Genomic DNA, 24,488 nt, shown 5'->3' on the forward strand with positions numbered 1-24,488 from the left:
TTAAGCTAAGCTGTATTTATGAGCTACCCCTTAAAAAAAAAAAGGTGAAAACTTTCTAAACAGGGTTAAAGATGAGAGCTAAGAAATTGTGGCCTTAACAACCGAAAGCTTTACCAGTCTTCATGCTACTTGGTGGCAGTAGTGTGGTTAGCAGCTTGACACCCCCTAGCAGCTGTCTCCTTCTCTCATCTTGCTGTGTCCTGTCTGTGGAGTCCTCACTCTACCACTAGGCAGTGGTGGAGGAAATGCACTTTTATTGTGCTGCACTTTTTATATAGCTGCATTAATGATTCCAGTTTAAAATTCATATTCAAAAAATATATCCACGTGTCAGTGATTCTAAAGAACAGCTCTGAATGGACCTCAGTTCACACCAAGTCTTAAAGGAGAAACTCCTGCAATGTTATTGGGAGCAAGAAGGTTACACAGGCCGAGGGATAAGAAGGGGGATCTCCAGTCTTGGGCTGGAAGGTCCCCTCTCCTTGACATGAATGCTCCTTGCTGCAACCTTCCCTATTAGGCTGTGAGTGCTATCGTCCCAGGTCCAGCTTTCCCTGTCCTGTAAGAGCTGATAGCTGGAGGCCCTGGCAAACGTGTGACCTGGTTCGGGAAGGCTCTGGCTCGGATGCGGAATGAGGCCCCCAGAGCTTGTTGAGCCTTAGTTGCTGCTAGTGCATATATTAACTCTGAAGTGTTAAACTTTTCTTTTTAAGGTTTGGCCAGTTTTTTAAAAAATGCACATTTAAAGAGAAACTTTTACCACTGCTTCAAAAAAGAAAAAGAAAAAAACCCCAACAACCCTGAGATAAACATTATACAGTTATACCGAGATTAACAATCTCAATCATATATACTGATTTTTTTTCAGACATTTAATAACCACTACATTTTTTTGTATCAATGAAGTATGGATATATGTGTAAAAGGGACTAAATATTTTTTGGATTAGCCTGCTTTTTTTGTTTGTTTTCGGATAGTAGTATGTCCTCTATGTTGCTGTAGATTTATACCATCCGTTGCCTAAATGTGTGTGTAAAATGAACTGATAAACCAGAGTGCTTTTTTTTAATACTTCTGTGATTTATAAGATATATGTGCTTTATATGTTAATATGAGCTTGTGCACAATGTTTAAAAGAAAAATTAGAAGAGTTGGGGAACTAAAAGTCTGTGACATATTTCAGATAGAATTTTTTTGGAAAAACTGGTCTTGGCAAACATTTGACCATGTGAGGCATGTGGTCCGTTTCCATTTTCTGTTGCCACTTCCCCCACAGGGAAGCAGGGTTTAGTTAGCTTGATTCTTTAATTAATTGTAAGGTAAGATATCTCTGCTTTAGATATGAATTGTGGTGGTTGGTACTTTTATACTTGTTCCTTTAACATTTATGGTAGAGAGAGGAGGATGGGAATTCAATCAGGGATGCGGCTGATTGTCCTGCTCCTGCCCTACCATGCCAATTTCAATAACAATCTTGCCTCTTAATTGCACTTAAAATCTTAAAATCATGTTTAAAATTTGTTGAGTCACACTTGTTTCTTCCGAGTCTGGGGATAGCTGTGGTAACTGAGCAGCCGTGGGTTAGGGGAGCACTTTGTAGCTCTGCACTGGCGTTCTTGTAGACCTAGAAAACCACCTTCCCACAGCCCTAGGGAGTCTCCCTGGCCAGGCTGATGCTTCCTGCGCCTCACTCAGCGGGGTCCTTGAGTGGCGGCTGCCCTGGTGGGCCCCTCCCCTCCACTGCCCCTGCTGGGACTTCAGATACTCTCAGTCCCCCGTGCTCTCCAAGATGACAAGACCTGATTATAGAACTCCCTAGCTGTTCCTGTGAAATTTAAAGTCATAGCTTAAATACTAGTAGCAAAAACTCAGCTTTATTCATTCAGAAAGTTGCCAATTATGAATGAGTAGAACAGGAAGAATAAACTGTACAAAATACAATTTGCTGCATCAGTCAACATTGTTATGCCGAATTAGCTTTTTAACTGTCTCTTGCTTATCACCAGATTTATTATACAGTGTATTCTTAACAGTTCTTTTTAAAGACAAAGGTACAAATCATGTGCTATATATAAATCCAATGACTGAACTAACTTGCTATGATCCTCTTAACACAGAAATTTCCTACAAACTTAAGTGCCTACATGTAGGACTTTTTAATTTTCAGTTATCTTTTTAGTGGTGTCTCACTGAATGCTGTATTAGAACATATGTTCCATTTGGAGTTTGTTGCCTGTGCACTGTCAACCTCAATTACCAATTTAGTCAATGCTAGATTAGATTGTTCCATTCACATGCCATTATTCTCTCCAGGAGTGGGGTCCCTGTGACTGTTAGTCCTCTACCTCAGAGCCCTGAGTCATTTCTGACTGCCCTGTTTGGCCTCCTCACTCTTCTCCCTGAATGGGGTCCCTGCATGGAGCTCAGCGTGCTTGTGGGATCACCACCACTCCCAACACATGTCCCTGACCTGTTGTATTGAACCGTAGTTTGCTAATCTTGTCAATAGGCCTGAAGTAGAGGGAAAGTCTCGGGAGGCGGAGACCTTTGATCTCCATTTAGGTTCTTTTAATCTGGAGGAAAAGAACACTGTTGAACTATGTAATTCTTATACACGAAAGGCAAATAACTCCCTAGGTGACAGCCTGAACAAGTAAATACAACTCTTCCGCTAACAGACCCACGGAGTTTGCAAGTTGCAAGAAGGAGCTCCTGAAACAAGCTTTCTTCCAGGATCTGGGATTGCTTCCCTCAGGACAAGCCCAATCCCTCCTAATCTGAAGCACAAAACTCCCACTCCCAGCTGCGGAGAGGAGGAAGCAAAGGGGAAACAACTTTCTAAAGAGGTTCGGAAGCCACTTTCATTTTGTGGAAGTATTTAGTGATGAACTAATTGTTTGACAAGATATTAACTACACACTTATTAAATTCCCAGAAGTGAACATAGATGCCTTAAAGACTTCCTTTGGAAAATCACTGCCTGTACGGTTCCTTTTTTATGTGGCATAAATATTAACCTGTTACAACTGACAACCCTGGTTTTCTGTAGCGAGGAAGTCTCAGGTTGGCAGACTACTGAACATAATGGCTTCTCCTTTGGCAGATATGTAGAGATGGCCGTTACCAAGGGAAGGGCAGGTACCAGTACCTGGGCAGAAACTGCAGGAACACATTTAGGGTGGTGCTCAGTGGGATGATGATGGCATCACTTAGGACCATGGCGCTATCAGCATTGTTTCTTTGGAGTCCATGTAATGGAATGTATTTTTCAAATATTGATATTTGCATTTTCTGTAACAATCCTTATAATAAAATGAGGCAAAATTGTGCATTTAAAGTGGAAACTTTAATAAGACATTTGTAGTTACTTTTAATGAAAAGAACCAATAAGCATTAAAAACAAACAAATTTTTAAAACTCCTGACATGTGAATAAATTTCTTTAACAGCTAGGGAACTCTAGGGAAGTCTGAATTTCCAGCATTTTCAGAAACACATTGTTGACAGCAGTCAAAAAGCAGGGATTTTAGGTCCTGGCCGGTTGGTTCAGTGGTAGAGCGTCGGCCTGGTGTGCAGGAGTCCCAGGTTCGATTCCCAGCCAGGGCACACAGGAGAAGCGCCCATCTGTTTCTCCACCCCTCCCCCTCTCCTTCCTCTCTGTCTCTCTCTTCCCCTCCCGCAGCCGAGGCTCCACTGGATCAGGGTTTGCCTGGGCGCTGGGGATGGCTCTGTGGCCTCTGCCTCAGGCACTGGAGTGGCTCTGATTGCGGCAGAGCAAGGCCCCAAGATGGGCAGAGCGTCGCCCCCTGGTGGGCGTGCGGGTGGATCCCGGTCGGGCGCATGTGGGAGTCTGTCTGACTGCCTCCCCGTTTCCAGCTTCAAAACAGGATTTTAGGCCTAATGACCAGCTGCCTGGAATTCCTGTGCTCTCGGCCCAGGCATCACTTTGTGGTGATGCGTGTGCTCTCAGCGCAGTCTCGGTTACCTGACCCCGCTCCGCTGATGCTCTCCAGGGGACCCTGGAACTCCCTCTCTGACTCCATTACAAAGGAGCAACTCAAGAGGATCCCCATGGTGAGGTTTCTGCTGCTTCTGAAGGGAGGGCTGGCACTGTGATTTCCTAGAACACCGAGGAAGGCATGGGGACTGGCAAATTAAAATCAAGAACCCATAAAACCCCTGTACGAATTGTTCAAATCTAGTAGCTCACCTGGCCCTCACACTTTCTTGAACTAATATATTCCCTTTCTTTACCTGCCTTCTATTTTGCTTGCCCTAGTTCAGACCAGCTTTCTCTGGTGGCTCTTCTCATAGTTAGTAGAAACAAGTAAGTGCTCCTAAGTAATCCTAATCGCCATTCTTGAGGTGACCACTGGTCATATCATGTCGTGATAGGTGAATACAGACAGGAACCAGGCATGCATCGACTTCACATATTGCATTGTCAGGAAAGGAAACTGGGTTTTAGTTCTGCTTTGTCATTGATGAGCTGACAGTATTGGGCAATTCCAGAATTTCCATGCCTTAGTTTCTGGACCTATGAAATGGACATGGCCATGGTCCTTTTTAGCTCACACAAGGTTGCCCTGAGGAAGGTGATCATTAATATGTCCTTCCTCTCATGCAAACCCACAGATTGAAGTGTGCCCCTGAGAGTCCCCGCAGTGGGAAGCGCTCTGAGAGTCGGGGCCACCCAGGGCATTGCTCCTCAAGGGCACTGCAGGTGTTGGAGCAGACACAGGCCCAGCCTGTCCACGGTGTCTGTCAGATCACAGTTTGTGCTGGAGCTGAGCAGGTGAGGGAGGGGGTGATGGTCTGATAGGGCTCCCTCTGCTGTACAGTCATTAAGTGGCTAAACTGGGACCAAAAATCCCTGGGCTCTTCACTCTTAATTTTGTTTATAGAAAACTAGACTTTCACAGTTCAAATGCAGATGTTACCATTTCAGCAAGTTGGAGGGCAGCTGCCCAACCTCTCCTTTAGCTGTTCAATGGTGTGGCAGACAGAGTTATGAGCATAAAAAACTCAGCTCTGTCATGTGATGACTGCTGGAACCATCAGAAGGTAGGGGGCAGTAGGTTATTTATGCCCCTTATCAGAAACATAAAAGGAGACCCTCTCAAGGCTGGCATGGAGGTTAAATACAAACAGATCAAGCTCCCTGCCCATGTAGTTGCCCAACACGTATTAGTTTTCCACCTCCCTCTGCCAGCAAGTCTTAATCGCCTGAGCTGAACTTTCTGTGGTTTTCATCAGAGGGACTGCCTTCCTTCTCCATAATTTTGCCCAAGGCCACCTCTACTGGGGAGAGAAAGGAGAGGCATTTCTCTGGTAGGCACTCACTTCCCGTGGCTAAGCCCTTCTGACCATTACTATAATGTAAGTGGTTAGCATCAAAGAGGAGATTCTTACTGAGCAAGGAAGTGGGCAGCCTACTGAGGGTGGCTGAGTGTGCCCCGCGGAGGGGGTTCTGGGGTCTACATCTGCCAGCAATTACGAAACTTCTAGTGCCCCCCCACTCACTGGCTGGGAGGACTCTATGGGTGCCTTGTTCCTGCTGCTTTTTCAATTTGTTTTGGAAAGATTGAACATACCTGGACCTGATCTCCCACTATCCCTGTATGTCGACCATGCTGTAAAGCTCTTTGAGGTCAGGAGCCTCACATTCCTGCCGTCCCGCAGGCCATGGCACATAGGTGCTTGGTAAATATTTGCTGAATGACTATGGATGACCATAGCAGTGGCAGAGACTGGTTCCCAGTTACCTGGAGGTGAGGGCTGCTTCCAGTTGGCAGGGATGCCTCAGGCACTGAGCTCCAGGACTGTATGGAAGGCAGAACAAGATCCTAATCTCAGGGCCTCGCTCCTGCTCTGGGGAGGGCAGAGGCATACCAAACTACACAGGAGTGAAAACAGCACTGAGTTAGAATGAGAAACTTGAGTTCCAGGCTCATCTCCGCTTTGTGCCCTTACTAAGTTTTTGGACCTTGGCTGCCTCACCTCCAAAACGAGAGCTCACTGCACACTTACCGCGAGCTCTAGGGACTGGGCGTAGGAGTACAAACCTGAGTGGTCTAGTGTGAGAGGCTGACAGGAAATCCATGGTTACAGAATTTGTTATTTGAGAAGTGAACACATGGAACTTGTGTTATGGGAACCTAGGGGAAAGTGCATCTGAATCCACCTGGTGGGCTAGTGGTTAATGAAGACTCCCAGGAGGTGCTGATTGAGCTCAGTTTGGATCATTCCAGGTAGAAGGTACAGCCTGGGTGAAGGCATTGTAGGCACAGTGTAGTGAGGTGGAAGCTGGAGGAAACCGGCAGGGTGGGGAGGGACAGGAGACTGACCACAGGAAGAGCCTCTGGTGCCACGCTACTCAAGTTAGCTCTTGATCCTTATAGATACAGCGAGCCACTGAAGAGGTTTATGGGAACTGTCTTGGTCATCAAGAAAGGTGACTCACAGCAGTGTGGGTGGAGGGTGGAGCGGAGGCAGGGAGTACAGTTAGGTTCCTAAAGTAAACTTGGTGAGAGATGACCACCTAAACCAGAGGAGGTCTTCTGGGAATGGGAAAGAGGGAATGGGAGGGAGAGAACTGAGGAGGTGGGACTGCCAGGCCTTGGAGATGGGAGGAGGGGCACAGGAGAGGAAGGAGCTGTGGGTATAGATGGTGACGGTGGAACCATCACTACGGGGAACTAGAATCATGAGGGAGAGGACGCAGACTACCAGCAATGTGGAGTTAGGTGCCTACAGAAATGCCTGGAAAGCCATCTGGACTGGGTACATGGTAACTGAAGGAGAAGTGAGAAGAGCTAGTGGGAAAGCATTAATGGAGCAGGAGGCTTTTAAGGGGTGGCCACAGGACTGGCCGATACAGAAATGATCCTGCTGTTGAGCAGAGAAGGTCCGGAAGCTGGGCGAATGTGGGCGGAGGAGCAAAGATAGTGAGTACATGTAGCCTTTTTAGAAAGCTCACCTATGACAGGAATAGATAAGGTGCTATGCAATCAAGTGCTGTTGAGGGAGTGATTCATTTATGATGTGAGAGGATTTAGTCAGAAGAGCCAGGAGGCAGGCAGAGGTTAAAGGGTACAGGAAGGGCAAGGGAGGAAGATCCTGGGGCTGCAGGAGTCAAGGGCAGAATCTGGTATAAGGAACAGTGGCCACAGGGCACTGAACCATGACACTGCCCATGTAGGGGAGACAGCTCTTCCATTTTCTATTCAGTGAATCTGAAAAGCTATTTAGTGAGAATAATGATAAAGAAAAAAGAAAGAATACGGTATTTAAATTAAGAGAGGAGGGTATTAGGGAAGGTGTTGAGGTGAAGGCTCAGATCAGGAGACCATGAGGGTAATACAGCACCGGGTTTTATTCCTCATCTATGAAGCAGAAACACTCCTTGACCCCTCTACTGAACAGAATCCAGGAGGTAATGGGTATGAAACCTGTGAAGTGTAGATTACAGATGACTGGGACACAACCCACTGGAGAAGCTTCAAGCCCCGCCACCGTTAAGTTGAGGCTGTTTGTATTGGCATTTGCAGCCTTACCCAAATTTAGATGCTGCGCTAACCAATTATCTTGTTAGAGCTCTGAAACTACCTTTTGCCAAAAATGCCAAATTCTCCCTTTGAAAACACACCACACCTTATTTTTAGTGTTTCAAAGAGAAACAGTATCCTTTAAATTTAAAGAGGCATCTGGATTACCTGGCCTGTGGTGGTACAGTGGATCAAGCATCAACCTGGAATGCTGAGGTTACCGGTTCGAAACCCCATGCTAGCCCAGTCAAGGCACAAACCAGCACTACTACGAGGTGATGCTTCCTGCTTCTCCCTCCTTCTCTAAAAATCAATAAAATAAGAGGCATCTGGATCTGCTGCATCCATATAAGCAAAAACTTTTCCAACTTCTGGAATTCTATTCTCTTTTATTGTCACCTCTCACTGCATTGAACCAGCTCATATCACCTGAAGCGGCTTCTGGCTGTAAATTCAAGCTTGCCTCAGTGAAGCGGTCTTACAGATGAGAAATTACACAAGTCAAGGTAACAAGTTAAGCCAGTGGAGAACCTGAAAGTTAGTATTGATGCTTTTTGTTTTTCCTTTTTTTCTGGATGTGTCTTCTGGTTTCTGAGTTGTCAGGTCAGGGAATGATGTAGTCCCTTTCTGCCAGTGCCCCAACTGGGCCAGCAGCTGATCCAGGCAGACTGGGAATCTATGGGAAGGATGCTATTGGAGTTCAGAGCCCTTTGCTTGTCCGTCCAGTTAGTTTTTTGTTTGTTTTGTTTGTTTTTTTATTTATTCATTAGAGAGGAGAGAAAGAGAGAGAGAGAGAAGGGGGGAGGAACAGGAAGCATCAACTCCCATATGTGCCTTGACCAGGCAAGCCCAGGGTTTCAAACCGGCGACCTCAGTGTTCCAGGTCGACGCTTTATCCACTGCGCCACCACAGACCAGGCCATCGTCCAGTTATTTTTAAGTTGGTCATATTTGTGCCTGTTAATATTTGAGGGCTCTGAAGGAGGGTGGCAAGTAGATCTAGGGAAATAGTGACACAAACAGGCTGACCAGTAGTAGGCAGATTGCCAAGCTCTGGCCTCATTACCAGAATGGTGAGCCCACGATGAGGGGTCATGGGCAGTGGAGGGATTCAAATAATTTAACAACCAATTCTCTGTCCTAGAAAACGATATACCAATAGGTAGTTTATTATTTCATGCATTTAATACTTAAATAAGAACAATAAAAGAGGTAAATAAAACTAGATTATAAGAGTTTTAAAATATTAATGAAGAAATATTAAATAATACCTGACAAAAAAACAGTAAAATTGTTATTTAAGATATTTCCATATTGCTCCTTGATTGGCGTCCTCTCTTGCAATTTTTTTTCACCTATGGACGGAATGAACATTACTGTGGGTGCTTAGAGCACTCTGTTGTGAAGATGAACACAGAGTAACACTTAAAAAAGAGTAAGGAATGTAAATCTGTGATTTCCACATTGGATGGCTGCCCAGGTGCCCACCTTAGAGAGAACCCTGATTACAAGTGTGATTTTAACAACCGGTTCACCGAACTCAACAAAAAATTAGGTATCGGTTCTGCCGAATTGGTGCAAACTGGCTGAATCCCACCACTGGTCATGGGTCACACTTGTAGAGGCCAGAGTCTTTCCAGACCCTCTTGTTTGATGTTGGGAGCCATCCTTGGGTACACGAGTCAAGGATCCATTAGGCTTCTCTGTGGGTTATCTACATATGGGGCACCAGCTTAGGGTGGGAAGGAGCATGTGATGGCCAGGGATGGGCAGCCTGCATATTCCTCCAAGTTGGGGTGGTCCAAGTCCCCACGATTTCTGTGTGCAGGGTTGTCCGGCACCTGGTCACTAGGGGGACCAGTTGTTCTCACACATACGCAGTGGGGCTCCTTGGCACCTGGCTTATACAGCTTCCTGGGGACACCAATCCAGTCTCTGCTCACACCTCCACTGGAGACAGAAGGAAAGGGGACTTCTTAGAAGCATGAACTCATGAATCTGTCTGGGAAGGGGATGGGAGGAAGCAGCGAGTAGAGCCTGGGGAAAAGTAGAAGTCACTGCACTCGCCATCATGACATTCTCCCAAGGTGGTGGTCTGTAGTGTTCAGACTCTGAAACCTTGTGCTCTAACTTCCTCCAGCTTCCCCTGTCCAGGGCATCGTCCTCTTACTGTGCCTGGCCTCTCCCCTGTGCCTTTCTGGGAGGCAGCACTTCCTGCACTGGTGGTAACACCTGTGAAAGGCTTTTCCCACTGGCCTGTGAGCTTCTCAGAAGCAGTGTCTGGCTCTGAGTCTCTCCTCCTTTCTCACCACATATATCCTAGTGCTGGGCTGTGTCTTGATCTTAGGGTCTTGGGCACTTGGGTAGGGGTGGACAACTGAGGCAACAACACGAGGCCTAACGATTAGCCTTCTCTGAGAGGCCCTTTCCTGCCCCTTGCAAAAGTGCAGTTCTTGATGTCACCTGGTCCAGCATAGCCTGAGCAACCTCCTGTTCTGGGAAGAAGGAACTAAGGGTACTGAGTTCGGTCTCCATGGACTCACAGGCTTTACCAAAAAAAGAGGAGACTCTTGGCCCTGGCCAGTTGGCTCAGCAGTCGAGTGTCGGCCTGGTATGTGGAAGTCCCAGGTTCGATCCCCAGTCAGGGCACACAGGAGAAGCGCCCATCTGCTTCTTCTCCTCTCCTGCAGCCATGGCTCATTTGAGCAAGTTGGCCCTGGGTGCTAAAGATGGCACCATGGCCTTGCCTCAGGTGCTAATAACTTGGTTGCCTGCCGAGCAGTGGAGCAATGGCCTCAGATGGGCAGAGCATCACCCCATAGGGGACTTGGGTGGATCCCAGTGGGGGCACATGCGGAAGTCTGTCTCTCTGCCTCTCCGCCTCTCCAATAATAATAATAATAATAATAATAATAATAATAATAGACTTTTGGAAGTGATGCCCCACATAGGTTCCAGAAACTCTGCCACCCCGTCGGAAACCAACCCACTTGTAGCTTCCCCAAGAACAAGGCTGTCCAGTGTCAGGGAAGGGCGGACATGCCCCCCCCCCTTCTTTCCAACCATCCATCCCATCGTCAGTGAGCCTTACTCCACACACACCCAGTCCTTGCCTTCTGCACTTGCTTCTCCCAGTCTAACAATGAACTGGGTGGGGGCGTAGGGGTAGGGCCAAATTCCAGAGCTGGTCTGGAAGAGCTTTGTGGGGAAGGCAGAGCCTAAGCAACTTGGTCGTGAAAGCATGAAGGGGTTACACAGAGACAGAGATGAGGGCTGTGGGGGGCAGAGAGGGAGGCAGGCTCTCTAAGGCAGCGGTTCTCAACCTGTGGGTCGCGACCCCGGCGTGGTCGCGACCCACAGGTTGAGAACCGCTGCTCTAAGGGAACAAAGTCGGGCATCTAAACCCACACAAGCCTCTGGGTTCCTCTTCTGTAGGACCAGCACTCCCTGAAGCCACCTGCGCTCAGACATGTGCCCCAGCAAGGCCCACGTTTGTCCTCGCTCCTCTCCCTAAAGTGGGCAGGCCAGGTTCTCATAGCACCCCTCTTTCTGGGGTTTTACATGATAACTCTGGAGAAGCTATCTCTTCAAAACTGTTGGCCAGGACGGCCCTGGCCAGTTAACTCGGTTAGAATGTCGTCCCGATACACAGAGGTTACAGGTTTGATCCCCACTCAGGGCACATAACAATCAACCAATGAGTGCGTAAATAAGTGGAACAACACATTGATGTTTCTCTCCCTCTTCCTCTCTCTTTAAAATCAATACAAATAAAATTTAAAAATTCAAAACAAAACACCTGGTGGCCAGGAGAGAAGGAGCTTTCCTTCCTGCTCCCTTCGCCCTGCTGCCCTGAGCTGAGCTGGAGGAGATACGCGATGGGTGTGGTGGCTGGACCTAGAGGACACAGCGGCTTTGACTGCTCTCACCCACCCCAAGTCCCCGCCTCAAGGAGGCCACAAACGTACAGCCTCTCCCCGCAGGAGAGCAACACTTTGATAAGCACCGGCAGGTCCCACCAACCACCCCTAGTAAGAGCTGGGCTCTTACTTTCAGGCCCTTGGACAGGAAGGTTTGTCCAGTTTTTGCCTGCCTTTCCCCCTTCTCAAAGCTAAAGGAGATTTGAGGGACCTGAACTGTATCTGAATCCAGGTTAAAGCAGGAAAAAGATTTTTCCCCGCAGCTTCCTCTAACCGACTGGTAATAATCCCTGTGACATCTAATCTAGCTCACCTCAGTTTCTTGTTACAAGAAAGGACTCCTACTGGAATTACACAGAATTCAGTTTTAGGACAGCAATTCAGTGTCCCTGCAGTGGCCAGGCCCACCTCCTCAGCCTTGTCTCCTACAGGCAGGAAAGATTTGTGCTGACAAATACAAACGGAGGCCCTTGGAAGGACGAATAGGCCAAAGTAAGAAAACAGGACTTCTTCCTCCCCGTTCCCAGGCCAGAGTTCTTCAGCAGGGTCTTTGGGGAATTAAAAAAAAAAAAGATGCCCAGATCTCATCCCTAATATTCTCATCCAGTTGTCTGGAGTGAAGTCCCACTATCAGTGATTTTTTTTTTTAAATTGCCCAGGCCCCAGAAGATTGTAACAGGTAGCCAAAAATTGAGAATCACTATGTCAAAGCACATATATTTTGAAAAAGTTGCCCTGGGTTAAGAATCAACTCATGGCACCTGACCAGGCAGTGGTGCAATGGATAGAGCGTTGGACTGGGATGTGGAGGACCCAGGTTCGAGACCCCGAGGTCGCCAGCTTGAGCACGAGTTCATCTAGTTTGAGCAAGGCTGACCAGCTTGAGCCTAAGGTCGCTGGCTCGAGCAAGCGGTCACTCGGTCTGCTGTAGCCCCCAGTCAAGACACATATGAGAAATCAATCAATGAACAATTAAGGAGCCGCAACGAAGAATTGATGTTTCTCATCTCTCTCCCTTCCTGTCTGTCCCTATCTGTCCCTCTCTCTGATTCTGTCTCTCCCACAAGAAAAGAAAAATCAACTCATGGCTTCACTGAGTAACAGACAACCTAGAAGTTGGATCTGGGTGCACGGCAGGCAGCCTGCTTACCTCTTCTGGGAACACCAGAACCGGCTGCCCCTCGCTGAGCTCCACTCCGCATTGCAAGGTGGAAACTTCTGCTTCTCTTTCACTTCCTGTTTATTTGCCTCCAAGCCTTTGGTGATCATGGCTTCCACCTGGGTCAGTTCTGGCGTAGGTAGCCCATCCTCTCCGTAGAACCTTCCTACCACCCTTCCTGTGGTGACAGGAAAGCTGATGTCAGTAACAGTGGGAGGTGGGCATGAAGAGATGCTTAGCTTCTCAGGCAGCTGTAGTAAATCTCCAGTTCCCAGGGTTTCTGATTTCACGGCTACAGCAGCCTACTGGGTACTTCTTTCTTTCTCTTCTTTTTTTAAAATTGATTTGAGGGACAGAGAGAAACATCAATTTGTTGTTCTATTGATCTATGCACTCATTGGTTGATTCTTGTATATGCCCTGACTGGGGATCAAACTCATAACCTTGGCATTTCAAGATGATGCTCTAACCAACTGAGCTATCTGGCCAGGGCCATTGGGTGCTTAAGAACTCATATTGGAGCCCTGGCCGTTTGGCTCAGCGATAGAGCATCAGGCGGGAGTTTGGAAGTCCTGGGTTTGATTCCCAGTCAGGGCACACAGGAGAAGTAACCATCTTCTCCACCCCTCCCTCTCCCTTTTTTCTCTTTCTCTCTCTTCCCCCCTCCAGCAGCCATGGCTCATTTGAGCAAGTTGGCCCATCGCTGAGGATGGACCATGGCTTCGCCTCAGGCACTAAAATAGCTCAGTTGCTGAGCAACAGAGCAACGGCCCCAAATGGACAGAACATCGCCCCATAGGGGGCTTGCCAGGTAGACCCCAGTCAGGGCACATGTGGCAGTTTGTCTCTGCCTCCCTGGCTCTCACTTAATAATAATATTTTAAAAACCTCACATTGGAGGGACTTTGGCTCCTTCTTTCCTGATGTATCTCAACATCTTACAAGATTCCAGATAGAAGCATTCCTTTTGTAGTTGTAGCATGATCTGTTGAGGAAATTCTAAAATATCTCACTTCCAGACATTAAATCCCCGAGAGCAATGTGTGATAAATTTTTTAATGCTCCACAGTGCTTGAGGCACACAGTAGAGGTTCAATAAGTGTTTGACAAATAAATGGCTTACTGTGTCACATTTTTGTGGCTCAGTTCTTCTCCACATTGAATTATTTTGTCTCACATAACTATAAATCAGTCACTTGTTGAGCATTTTCTCAGTGTCAGCTGCTATGCCGGTACTTCACTAACATTTTGTTAATCTTCATAACCCTATAGAGAGTAATCATTGTTCCCACATTCATAGGAGAGAGACAGGGGGAATCTATGAAACTAGTAGTGGGGCTGACCTCAAGCGCATGCTCTCCCATACACCATTCTCTTCTTGCTCAATCCTTTGGTAGATATACTGAGTAGAAACTGGTTTTAGTTTAAATTATTGTCAGCTTTTTAAAGGTCTAAGCTATGGCAGCAGCCAGCAAGTGGTCAGAGAGCTGTAGGCCAAAGCCAAAAGGGGACCAGTTCTCCGTAGGTGCAGGAACTTCCATTTCCAAGCCCTGAGTGTAAGTGGCCTTCACAGGCAGCACCTGTCACAGGGCAGGAGAATCGCAGAAAGCACTTTTAGAAGGTTTGATCAGGTAGGACAAAGTAGTGTTTCCTGCCCTGGCTGTGTCAGTCCCTGAGAACTGACTTAGATCGCAGCGGCACTACATTTAGTTACCCAAGATTGAGTTCACCCTCTCAAATTCAACTCCCTATCCGGACTTTTCCAATTGTATTTCCATCACTTTTGGCTTTTGTTACTTCGATTAGGAGCATTGGATCTCTAATGCCTCCTCCTTCACATCCAAATGTATGCTTCTGTTTGTTCATGTCTAATCTATTAGCAAATCTTAGTGTAATTTGATTTACAGCCTTCTAACACCACCCCGATTCTGTTCTTTCCCATGTCTACTGCTACCTCACTAATTCAAACTATGGATTACAATAGCCTTCCAACTGGCGTCTCTCCTTCAGCTCATACCTTCCCACAGTTCTTTCTCCACAAAGAAGCGACCATCTGCTTCTCCTCCCCTCCCCCTTCTCTCTCTCTTCTCCTCCCGCAGCCATGGTTCAATTGGTTCAAGCACATTGGCCCTAGGCACTGAGGATGGCTCCAAAGAGCCTTGCCTCAGGCACTAAAATTCGCTGGGCTGCTAGCATGGCCCCAGATAGGCAGAGCATTGCCCCAGACGGTGGATCCCAGTCAGTGTGCATGCAGGAGTCTATCTCCCCTCATCTCACTTAAATAAATTTAAAAATAAAAAATAAAATACAAACTTCTTATCAAGGCCTCCCAGACTCCACAGCCATCTGACTTGTTTGCTTTCCGAACCTCTTCTCAAGCTATTCTCTCCCTCCTATATGTCAGTCTCCTGCACACTGGCCTCCTTTCTGTTCTTTGACCATGCTTAGCTGCTCCTCACTTGGGCACCACTGTTCTCTCAGCCTGAAATACTCTTTTTTCAGATCACAGTATGGCTGGCTCCTTACTTTCCAGGTCTCAATTTAACGATTATCTCCTTCAAGAGACCTCCCTGACCATCTTCTCTAAAGGTACCACACCCCCAAACATGCATCACATTAGTTTTACTTTATTCATATCCCTACCTGGACTTGTCTGATCTGCTTACTTATTTATGATATATCTTTCTCTACCATGAGGTCCCAGCTTAGTACAGAGCATTCATTTTAAATGCTTATTAGAATAAATGAAGGGGTCAGGGCCTTCTAGTCCCAGGCCTGTGATCTATAACTTGGCCTAGCACAAGAATTTCTTCTATAGAGGGTCTCTGTATGCACGGTGACAGGCTGTCATGGTGACTTTTAGACATGAGACCCTAAAAGAGGGCGGTAGTAGTAAAGACAACAAAGGGTTTTAGCAGCTGCTAAATGTGAGAATGTTGGTTGCCATTGGCTGGGTCTTCAAGTCATTGCTGTATCCAAAAAATGAACGACATCTCATTTTCCCATGAGGCCTGGCCATCTGGCTGCCAAGATGGCTTCCTGGTTGTCTTTACTTCGGTGTGCACCCACATAATACATCTTCATCCTCTGACATGTCCTGAGGGTTTCTAGTGCCCTGAAAGAGTCTACCACAACCTCTTCTTAAAGAATGAGTTAACAGAGGGCAGGAACTGCGCTCGGCTCATTCTTGCTCCTCATGAGGACTGGAACCATAGCTTACCCACAGTAGATATTTAAATATACCCTGACAAACTAAAATCCTTCTGGAGCATTTCCAACCATATATCCCCCTTCTACCCCTCTCCCCACATATTAACACTGTTCAAACAAGAATACTTCACTTATCTCACCAAACACACCAGTATGACATGTTTGGTCTGACATCCTTTGCCCACTCACAGGACTCCATTCTTACTCTTTTGTTTTGGGTTTTCTTTTCATTACTAACCCAGTAATGTTTCAACCTTGGTTTGCCAAGCTCATGGGAGAAAGGGAGAACCACACCTTCTGAAAGACAGATGGCTAGAGGCCAGTGCCTTCCATGGCAGACATGACTGTGGTCTCAGGAATGAACTGGGACAGACTGGGTGAAAACAAACAAGGGGTGCTACAGGTTGGGGTGACAAAGGCCAACAGTGGTGAGTATGGAGGAGGGAGGATATGAAAACAAAACTTGAGAGGTTATGAAAAAAGCCATGGCCAGTTGGACATGGAGGGAGCAGAGGAGTTAGTAAAAATGGCAAGGTTCTCAGAAAAGGTAACCCAAGTAGTCATGACAGAAGCAGTCACTCAGGGGCAGAGAAAGCACTCTTCCAATTTAGACTAGTTTCGAAGGTGAAAGGACACTGACATTCCTCAGGAAGTCAGCTATGTCCAAGTGGGGCTCTAGCGGGAGGCTGAAGCTGCAGCAGATAGGGAAAAGGGATCCAGTCATCCCAGTTTCTTTTTTTTTTCTTGTTTTTGTGTGTGTGTCAAGGGCTGACTTTCAATAGATCGCAGCGAGGGAGCTGCTCTGCTACATACGAAACCCCGACCCAGAAGCAGGTAGTCTACGAATGGTTTAGCACCAGGTTCCCCACGAACGTGCGTTGCCTGACGGGCGAGGGGGCGGCCCCCTTTCCGGCCGCGCCCCGTTTCCCAGGACGAGGGGCTCTCCACACTGGACCCCGGTCCCGACCCGCGGTGGGGCACACCGCACCACGCCGGGGCGCGCGCGGCGGCCCACCGGCGGGGACAGCGGGGGACCGACTATCCGAGGCCAACCGAGGCTCCATGGCGCTGCCGACATCCCAGTTTCTGTGACTAACATTTTCTTAGGACACTGTTAGGTATTCCAATTAAGAGGTGAGTTCTGCCCTGGCCAGTTGGCTCAGTGGTAGAGCGTCGGCCTGGCGTGCGGAAGTCCCGGGTTCGATTCCTGGCCAGGGCACACAGGAGAAGCGCCCATCTGCTTCTCCACCCCTCCCCTTCTCCTTCCTCTCTGTCTCTCTCTTCCCCTCCTGCAGCCAAGGCTCCCTTGGAGCAAAAGATGGCCCAGGCGCTGGGGATGGCTCCTTGGCCTCTGCCCCAGGCTCTAGAGTGGCTCTGGTCGCGGCAGAGCGAAGCCCCGAATGGGCAGAGCGTCGCCCCCTGGTGGGCGTGCCGGGTGGATCCCGGTCGGGCGCATGCGGGAGTCTGTCTGACTGCCTCCCTGTTTCCAATTTCAGAAAAATACAAAAAAAGAAAAAAAGAAAGAGGTGAGTTCCCTCATATCTCACCGGTAAGTACCAAGTGCCATGCCCTACACAACCACCTTTAACAAATATTTGATCAGCATAACTTCCACCTGAGACACAATGCATTAATGATGGACACAAGCACTAACGTTTGTCTCCTTAGAGGACAAAACAAGAGGATACTTGTCAAAACTGCACACAAACTTAGGCTTCAAGCCTTCCTGACTGTGAGCTGAAGCCAGATGCCTGGAACACAGTGAGACAAGGATGCTGCCGTCCTGGAGCTGGCTGACAGGGTGGAGCAGGCAACCACTGGCACTGGAGCACTAGATTAGGAGGGAGGGAGATGGTGCCCCAGCCATTTCCTTCTGGGACTCACTGCCACACTAACAACCAGAGTTCAAGGTGCAAAATTCTTGGGTAATTTTCAGTTTTTAACCTTGAATCTAAGCCCTGAAGAATTCTAGTCCCTTAAAAAAAATTGCAAGAAAACTAAGTGAAATCTTTGGAAACGACCTGTGGAATACCTACCAACGAATTCATAGTTCTTCTCATAGAATGACAGCCAATTCTGAAGTGTCAGCATCTCAGAAAATGACAAGTCAGATATATCATCCACAAGGCCTGCTTCGGAGTAGTCCCCAGTCACAAACGCTCTGGACGCGTCTCGGCCTGCAGGAGACAGGGTTCCGGTAGATTAACTTATAAATCACTGACATCGTACCAACTAAAGAATCTCTTTTCTGAGAAATATCTGAAAACCCCACTCTCCACCCCCAAGCAAATCTAATCCCCCTCCTCTGTCACAGATGCTTGTAGATCTTGGACACACATTTTGGCATTTATCACATTCTGTCATTTACTTTTAGCAACACTTAATTTAGCTGACCATGTCCCCTGGCTTCTATGATGCTACGCTCCTGGTTTCCCTCCTCCCTCACTAGTTCATCTTCTACCAGCCTCAGAGATCAATTATTGTACACCTCCTCTACTCCATCCACACCCTCCACCTGACACTCTCATCCACTCCTGTGGTTTCAAATAGCACTTCTGCACCAAAGATTGCCTAATTGGTATCTTTAGTTTAGGCTTCTCTAGAGATGCAGAGCTGTATATCCAATTGTCTACTCAGCATCACTTAGATGTATTATAGACATCACAAGTTCAAAATGTCCACAATGAACATTTTCATCAGTAGCCATAGGCCCAGTAAACATACTAGTCTAGTAATCCCTAGCTCAGTAAATACCAACCAGTTGCTCAATCCAGAAATGCAGTCCTTGACATTTCCTTTATCCCTTACATCCAATCCGTCCCCATGTCCCATAATTTCTTCCTAAGTAGTTCTTGTATCCATCTTTCTCAATCTACCACTAAGCCAGCCCAGGCTGTCATCATTTTTCATCTGAATTACTACAATAAACCCCTAGCAATCCTTTCTACATCCCTTCTCTCCCCACTAATCTATTTTCCATAGAACACTTAAGACTGATATTTTAAACACAAATTGACCATGTTATTCTCTCTCTTTCTAGTGGGGGGGGGGATAGACAGGGACAAACAGGGAGAGAAATGAGAAGAATTAACTTTGTTGTTGTGGCACTTTAGTTGTTCACTGATTGCTTTCTCATATGTGCCTTGACCGGGAGGCTCCAGCTGAGCCAGCGACCTTTGGGCTCAAGCCAGCAACCATGGCATCATGTCTATGATCCTACACTCAAGCCAGTGACCCCACACTCAGGCTGGCGACCTTGGGGTTTCAAACCTGGGTCCTCAGCATCCCAGGTCGATGCTCTATCCACTGCACCGCTGCCTGATCAGGCTCATTCTTTTTTAAGTGTTTCCATTGATTTGAGAGAGAGAGAGGAATGGGAGGAGGGAGAGAGAGAGAAGCATCAATTCATTGTTCTTATTTGTTCCATTTAATTGTGCACTCATCGGTTGCTTCTCATTTGTGCCCTGACTGGGGATCAGAGCTGTGACCTTGACTCTCTGGAAAGACATTCTATCCACTAAGCCACCTGGTCATGGCCGATGTCATTCTCTTGCTTAAAAATTTCTCAATAGCCCTGGCCGGTTGGCTCAGCGGTAGAGTGTTGGCCTGGCATGCGGGGGACCCGGGTTCGATTCCTGGCCAGAGCACATAGGAGAAGCGCCCATTTGCTTCTCCACCCCCACCCCCTCCTTCCTCTCTGTCTCTCTCTTCCCCTCTCGCAGCCAAGGCTCCATTGGAGCAAAGATGGCCCGGGCGCTGGGGATGGCTCCTTGGCCTCTGCCCCAGGCGCTAGAGTGGCTCTGGTCACAGCAGAGCGACGCCCCGGAGGGGCAGAGCATCGCCCCCTGGTGGGCAGAGCCTCGCCCCTGGTGGGCGCGCCAGGTGGATCCCGGTCGGGCGCATGCGGGAGTCTGTCTGACTGTCTCTCCCCATTTCCAGCTTCAGAAAAAGTACAAAAAAAAAAAAAATTCTCAATAACTTCCTTTTGCTCTATTATAATGTCAAAATTCCGTAACATGCCAGTCCAATCAGGACCCTGCACCAGCTGCCACCAACCATGCCTCGCTTCTGTGCTCTATGACCTCTGGTAACAGCAGTATGTTTTCCTTTTAACACTCATCACAAAGATAATTCTTTGTTTATGTGATACCTGTTGAATATTTATCTTTTCTACTAGTCTGCAAGTTTTATAAGGGAAACACCAAACTCCTTTAGTATTGATTACTCGGTGTCTGGTAGTGCTTGTTCTTCAGTACAATAGTAAGCATTTGACTGAAACGTCCAACTGATTTTCAGAAAGAATGTCAAGACAATTCAAAGAGGGAAAAAATAATCTTTTCAATAAATGGTGCCTGAACAACTGAATAGCCACATCTAAAAGAATGAAATTAGGTCCTTCTTCATGCGATACATATTTAACTCAAAAAAGATCAGCTTGTGCCTGACCAGGCGGTGGCGCAGTGGATAGAGCGTCGGACTGGGATGCAGAGGACCCAAGTTCGAGACCCCGAAGTTGCCAGCTTGAGTGCGGGCTCATCTGGTTTGAGCAAAAAGCCCACCAGCTTGAACCCAAGGTCGCTGGCTCCAGCAAGGGGTTACTTGGTCTGCTGAAGGCCCGCGGTCAAGGCACATATGAGAAAGCAATCAATGAACAACTAAGGTGTTGCAACGCGCAATGAAAAACTAATGATTAGCCTGACCAGGCGGTGGCGCAGTGGATAGAGCGTCGGACTGGGATGCGGAAGGACCCAGGTTTGAGACCCCAAGGTCGCCAGGTTGAGCGCAGGCTCAGCTCATCTGGCTTGAGCAAAAAGCTCACTAGCTTGGACCCAAGGTCGCTGGCTCCAGCAAGGAGTTAGTTGGTCTGCTGAAGGCCCCTGGTCAGGCACATATGAGAAAGCAATCAATGAACAACTAAGGTGTCGCAACGAAAAACTGATGATTGATGCTTCTCATCTCTCTCTGTTCCTGTCTGTCTGTCCCTACTATCCCTCTCTCTGACTCACTCTCTGTCTCTGTTAAAAAAAAAAAAAAAAAAAAAAAAAAAGATCAGCTTGACTAGGCAGTGGTACAGTGGATATAGTGTTGGACTGGGATGCAGAGGACCCAGGTTTGAAACCCCAAGGTCGCAGGCTTGAGCACAAGCTCATCTGGCTTGAGCGCAGGCTCATTGAGCTTGAGCACAGGCTCACCAGCTTGAGCACAGGGTCGGTGGCTTGAGCAAGGGGTCACTCGCTGTGTTGTAGCACTGTGGTCAAGGCACATATGAGAAAGCATCAATGAACAACTAAGGAGCCACATGAAGAATTGATGCTTCTCATCTCTCTCCCTTCCTGTCCGTCTGTCCCTCTCTCTCTCTGTCTGTCACACACACACAAAAAAAATTAAATTTAACAGGGTGACACTGAGCAGTAATAGTACATAGGGCATGACCTGTGGTGGTACAGTGGATAAAGCGTCGACCTGGAACACTGAGGTCGCAGGTTTGAAACCCCAGGCTTGCCTCGTCAAGGCACATATGAGAGTTGCTGTTTCCGGCTCCCCCCGCCTTCTCTCTTTCTCTCTCCTGCCTCTCTAAAAATAAATAAATAAATAAATAAATCTAAAAAAAAAAAGAGTGCATACATTTCAGGTAAACGTTTCTACAGCTTTTGAATTGTTGATTATGTTGTATAACCATCACCCAAAGTGAAATAATTTTCTGTCACTGTATATTTGTCTCTCTTTACCAAAATTTAAATATCGATTTACTTGGCAATTCGACTCCTAGGTAAGTACCCAAGACAACTGAAAACACACCCCCACAAAAACTTGCACATGAATATTTATAGCAGCATTACTTGTAATAGGCAAATGTGCAAACAACCCAAATTCCAACAAATGATGAATAAGCAAAAGTGGTATATCTATATACAATGGAATGTTATTTAGCCGTAGAAAGGAATGGAGGAGCTGGCTGGCTACTCAGTGGATAGAGCATTATCCCAGTGCGCTAAGGTCACGCGTTCAATCCCCAGTCAGGGTACATATGAGAAGCAACCGTTGAGTGCACAACTAAATGGAACAATTAAGTGGAACAAGTTGATGCTTCTTTCTCTCTTATGCCCTTCCCCTGTTTCTCTTTCCCTCTCAAATCAATGAAAAAATTAAAAAGAGCAACGGTGGCTCTGGCCAGGTAGCCGGTTGGTTGGAGCATCATCCAGAAACGCCAAGGTTGCAGGTTCGATCCCGCGTCAAGATACATATCAGAACCAACTAGTGAAGGCACAACTAAATGGAACAACAAATGAATGCTTCTCTCTCTTCCTCTAAAGTCAATCAATTAAAAAAAAAAAAAAAGAACAGAGTTCTGATACATGCTGATACACCATGGATGAATCTTGAAAAATTCTAAGTAAAATACGTCAGTCACACAGACCACATGTATGATTCCATTTCTATAAAATGCCCAGAATAGGCAAATCTTTACAGAAAGAAAGTAGGTAGTGGTTATCGGGGTTTGTGGGTAGAAGGGAATGGAGAGTGACTGCTAATGGATATGGGGTTTCTTTTTTGAAGGGAGGGTGGTAGAAATAAATGTTCTGGCATTAGATAGCAGTGATGTTTGCACAACTTTCTGACTACATTAGGTACCACTGAATTATCCATGCTAAAGGAATGGATTTTATATTACATCTTAATAAAAAAATAAAATATTGAATTAACAAACAAATGAATAAATCAATTTAAATAATCTGCTTCACTGCTAGACTATGGGCAGTGGGGAGCATGTTATAACCTTTGATTCCTCAGCACCTGGCACAGGCAGGCTACATGGTAGTGGGTCAATAAATGAATGAATAACTGGCACAAAGGAATTTAGCAGACAGTAGAGGACGTTGCAAAAGAAATATCACCCCAGAAACGGGTTGTGTTCTCCCACTTGTGGATACAGCCATGACAGCTGCATCAGGGTAGGGCAGGAGAGTGCACCAAAAAGTACCCTCTCCTGACAGGTAAAATAAAACCCTGGATTCCAGTCCCAGCTCCGCCTCGAACTCACGAACTCACGAACTCACGGTGTAGCTCTTGGTGAGCCCCCTGCCTAACTGGTTGAGGAGCCTGGCAACACCAACTGAATTCCTTTTCTGTCTATGCTTCTGTTTCTGAAGTTCTCCCTACATACAAGGAAGTGGCTTGTATTTAAGTATGAGAGACAGCTTCCCAGTTTCCCTAAGGTAAGGAACGACAAGTGTAAAGCTAGCTCTGCTTTTCTTTTTTTCTTTTTAAATCTGGGAGATAGTCATTCCTCCAGGCTGGTAAGGCAACATCTCTAAAAGTAATAAGCTGGTGGTCTTAGTCCAAGTCCTGTTAGTACTTAGATGTAAGGGTTTTAGGCAAATTACATCCTTTTAATCCCCTCAGCTGTAAAATAAGGTCAGCAGAATAATCTTAATTTGACATGAGTTCTTTAGGTTTAACATATGCACAGCTTTAAGTGCTGAAGGATTGTAAAGATGACCAGACTCCTTCCCTGCCCTTTAACCTCATAATCTTTTTTTAAGAAAGGAAGACAAGTGCATCTGTTCTAGAAGCAAGAACTACTCAAACCAAATGTACCATTCATTCTTAGGGGAAACTCGGGGTAGGGGAAAACTTGGATCCGCACATACTGAGGAGATGATTGGAATCAGCAGGGAAACTCTCGACAGGGGCAGGGTCTCATCCATCTCTGTGCCCTGAGAGCCACGCAGTGTGGCTCTAACGGTATCCATCCAGGGTTTTCTGTGGGTGGGTCATGGGTAACTAACAAGAGGCGGGAGACGCGTTTCTCCCCGGTAAGTCAGGAAGAACGACGCGACACGACAGGGAGAGGAGGCCAGGAACTGTTGGCTGTAGCCACGCCGAGTGACAGACTGGAAGGATGGTGCAGCTGAGCCCGGCCCCCACGCTGGTCTGATGAATATAGGGAGGAAAAAAGCAAATAAATAAATGAATGAATGAATGAAGGCCGCGCAGGCGGCTACGCGCTGGAGTCGGAGGGGGCAAGGGCGTGAGCCGCGTCGCTAATACCTGCGAAGCCGCTATAGTGAGCCCCAGGCTCGTAATGCTTCCGGCCAGAGGACACATCGTAGACGCGGCCGAGCAATGCCAAGTAGAGGCCTGGGTCCCCAGCGCCGCCCCGGTAGCGGGCCAGGTCCTCGGGTATGAGAAGGCGAAAGCCAGCGCGAGGACTCCACCAGCCCGGCAGCCGCGCTACCATCACGGCTGCCGCCACTACGGCCAGGCCCAGCCAGAGGCCGCGCCCGCCCCAACGCAACATTCAGACGGCCGCACTCCCTTCGCTTCCCAGGTGCCGCCTCTCCGCCCACAACTAAGATGGCGTAGACGCTGGCTGCGACGTCACCGGCGCTATGCTCCCCCTCGTCCGCCTGTCACTGAGGTGTACTGTCGTCTGAAAGGAAAGCCTCTGGCGAAAGTTCACTCCCTGGCTCCGGCTCTTTCAGCACAGCTAGTAAACGTGGAAGGATACTGAAGAACTGAGCAGCGAAAGGCCTTCTTGGCTTGCAGGTTGTCCGCCCCCAACAAAGATGGTGGCAAAGGCTGCGGGATGACACAGAATCTGACAGCCGCGCCTTCTCGCAACTCGGAGTTCCACCCTTTGCTGTTCCAC

General features: G+C 47.4%; 1 protein-coding gene across 2 annotated transcripts; it reads right to left on the reverse strand.

Moving 5' to 3' along the window:
• Positions 1-8,907: 8,907 nt before the first annotated feature.
• Positions 8,908-24,478, reverse strand: CYB5D2 (cytochrome b5 domain containing 2). 2 transcript variants are annotated; one of them, XM_066363418.1, is made up of 4 exons: positions 23,888-24,460; positions 17,872-18,012; positions 12,617-12,803; positions 8,908-9,496 (listed from the first exon to the last, which is right to left on the reverse strand). In XM_066363418.1, the coding sequence occupies exons 1-4, from the start codon at positions 24,135-24,137 to the stop codon at positions 9,280-9,282; spliced, it is 795 nt and encodes a 264-aa protein (XP_066219515.1). In that variant the 5' UTR covers positions 24,138-24,460; the 3' UTR covers positions 8,908-9,279. The 2 variants fall into 2 exon arrangements, with proteins under 2 accessions (XP_066219515.1, XP_066219516.1); XM_066363419.1 differs by having other exon boundaries at positions 9,425-9,548; positions 23,888-24,478.
• Positions 24,479-24,488: the final 10 nt, after the last annotated feature.

Source organism: Saccopteryx leptura, chromosome 2 (genome assembly GCF_036850995.1).
Source record: "Saccopteryx leptura isolate mSacLep1 chromosome 2, mSacLep1_pri_phased_curated, whole genome shotgun sequence".
Lineage (NCBI taxonomy): Eukaryota > Metazoa > Chordata > Mammalia > Chiroptera > Emballonuridae > Saccopteryx > Saccopteryx leptura.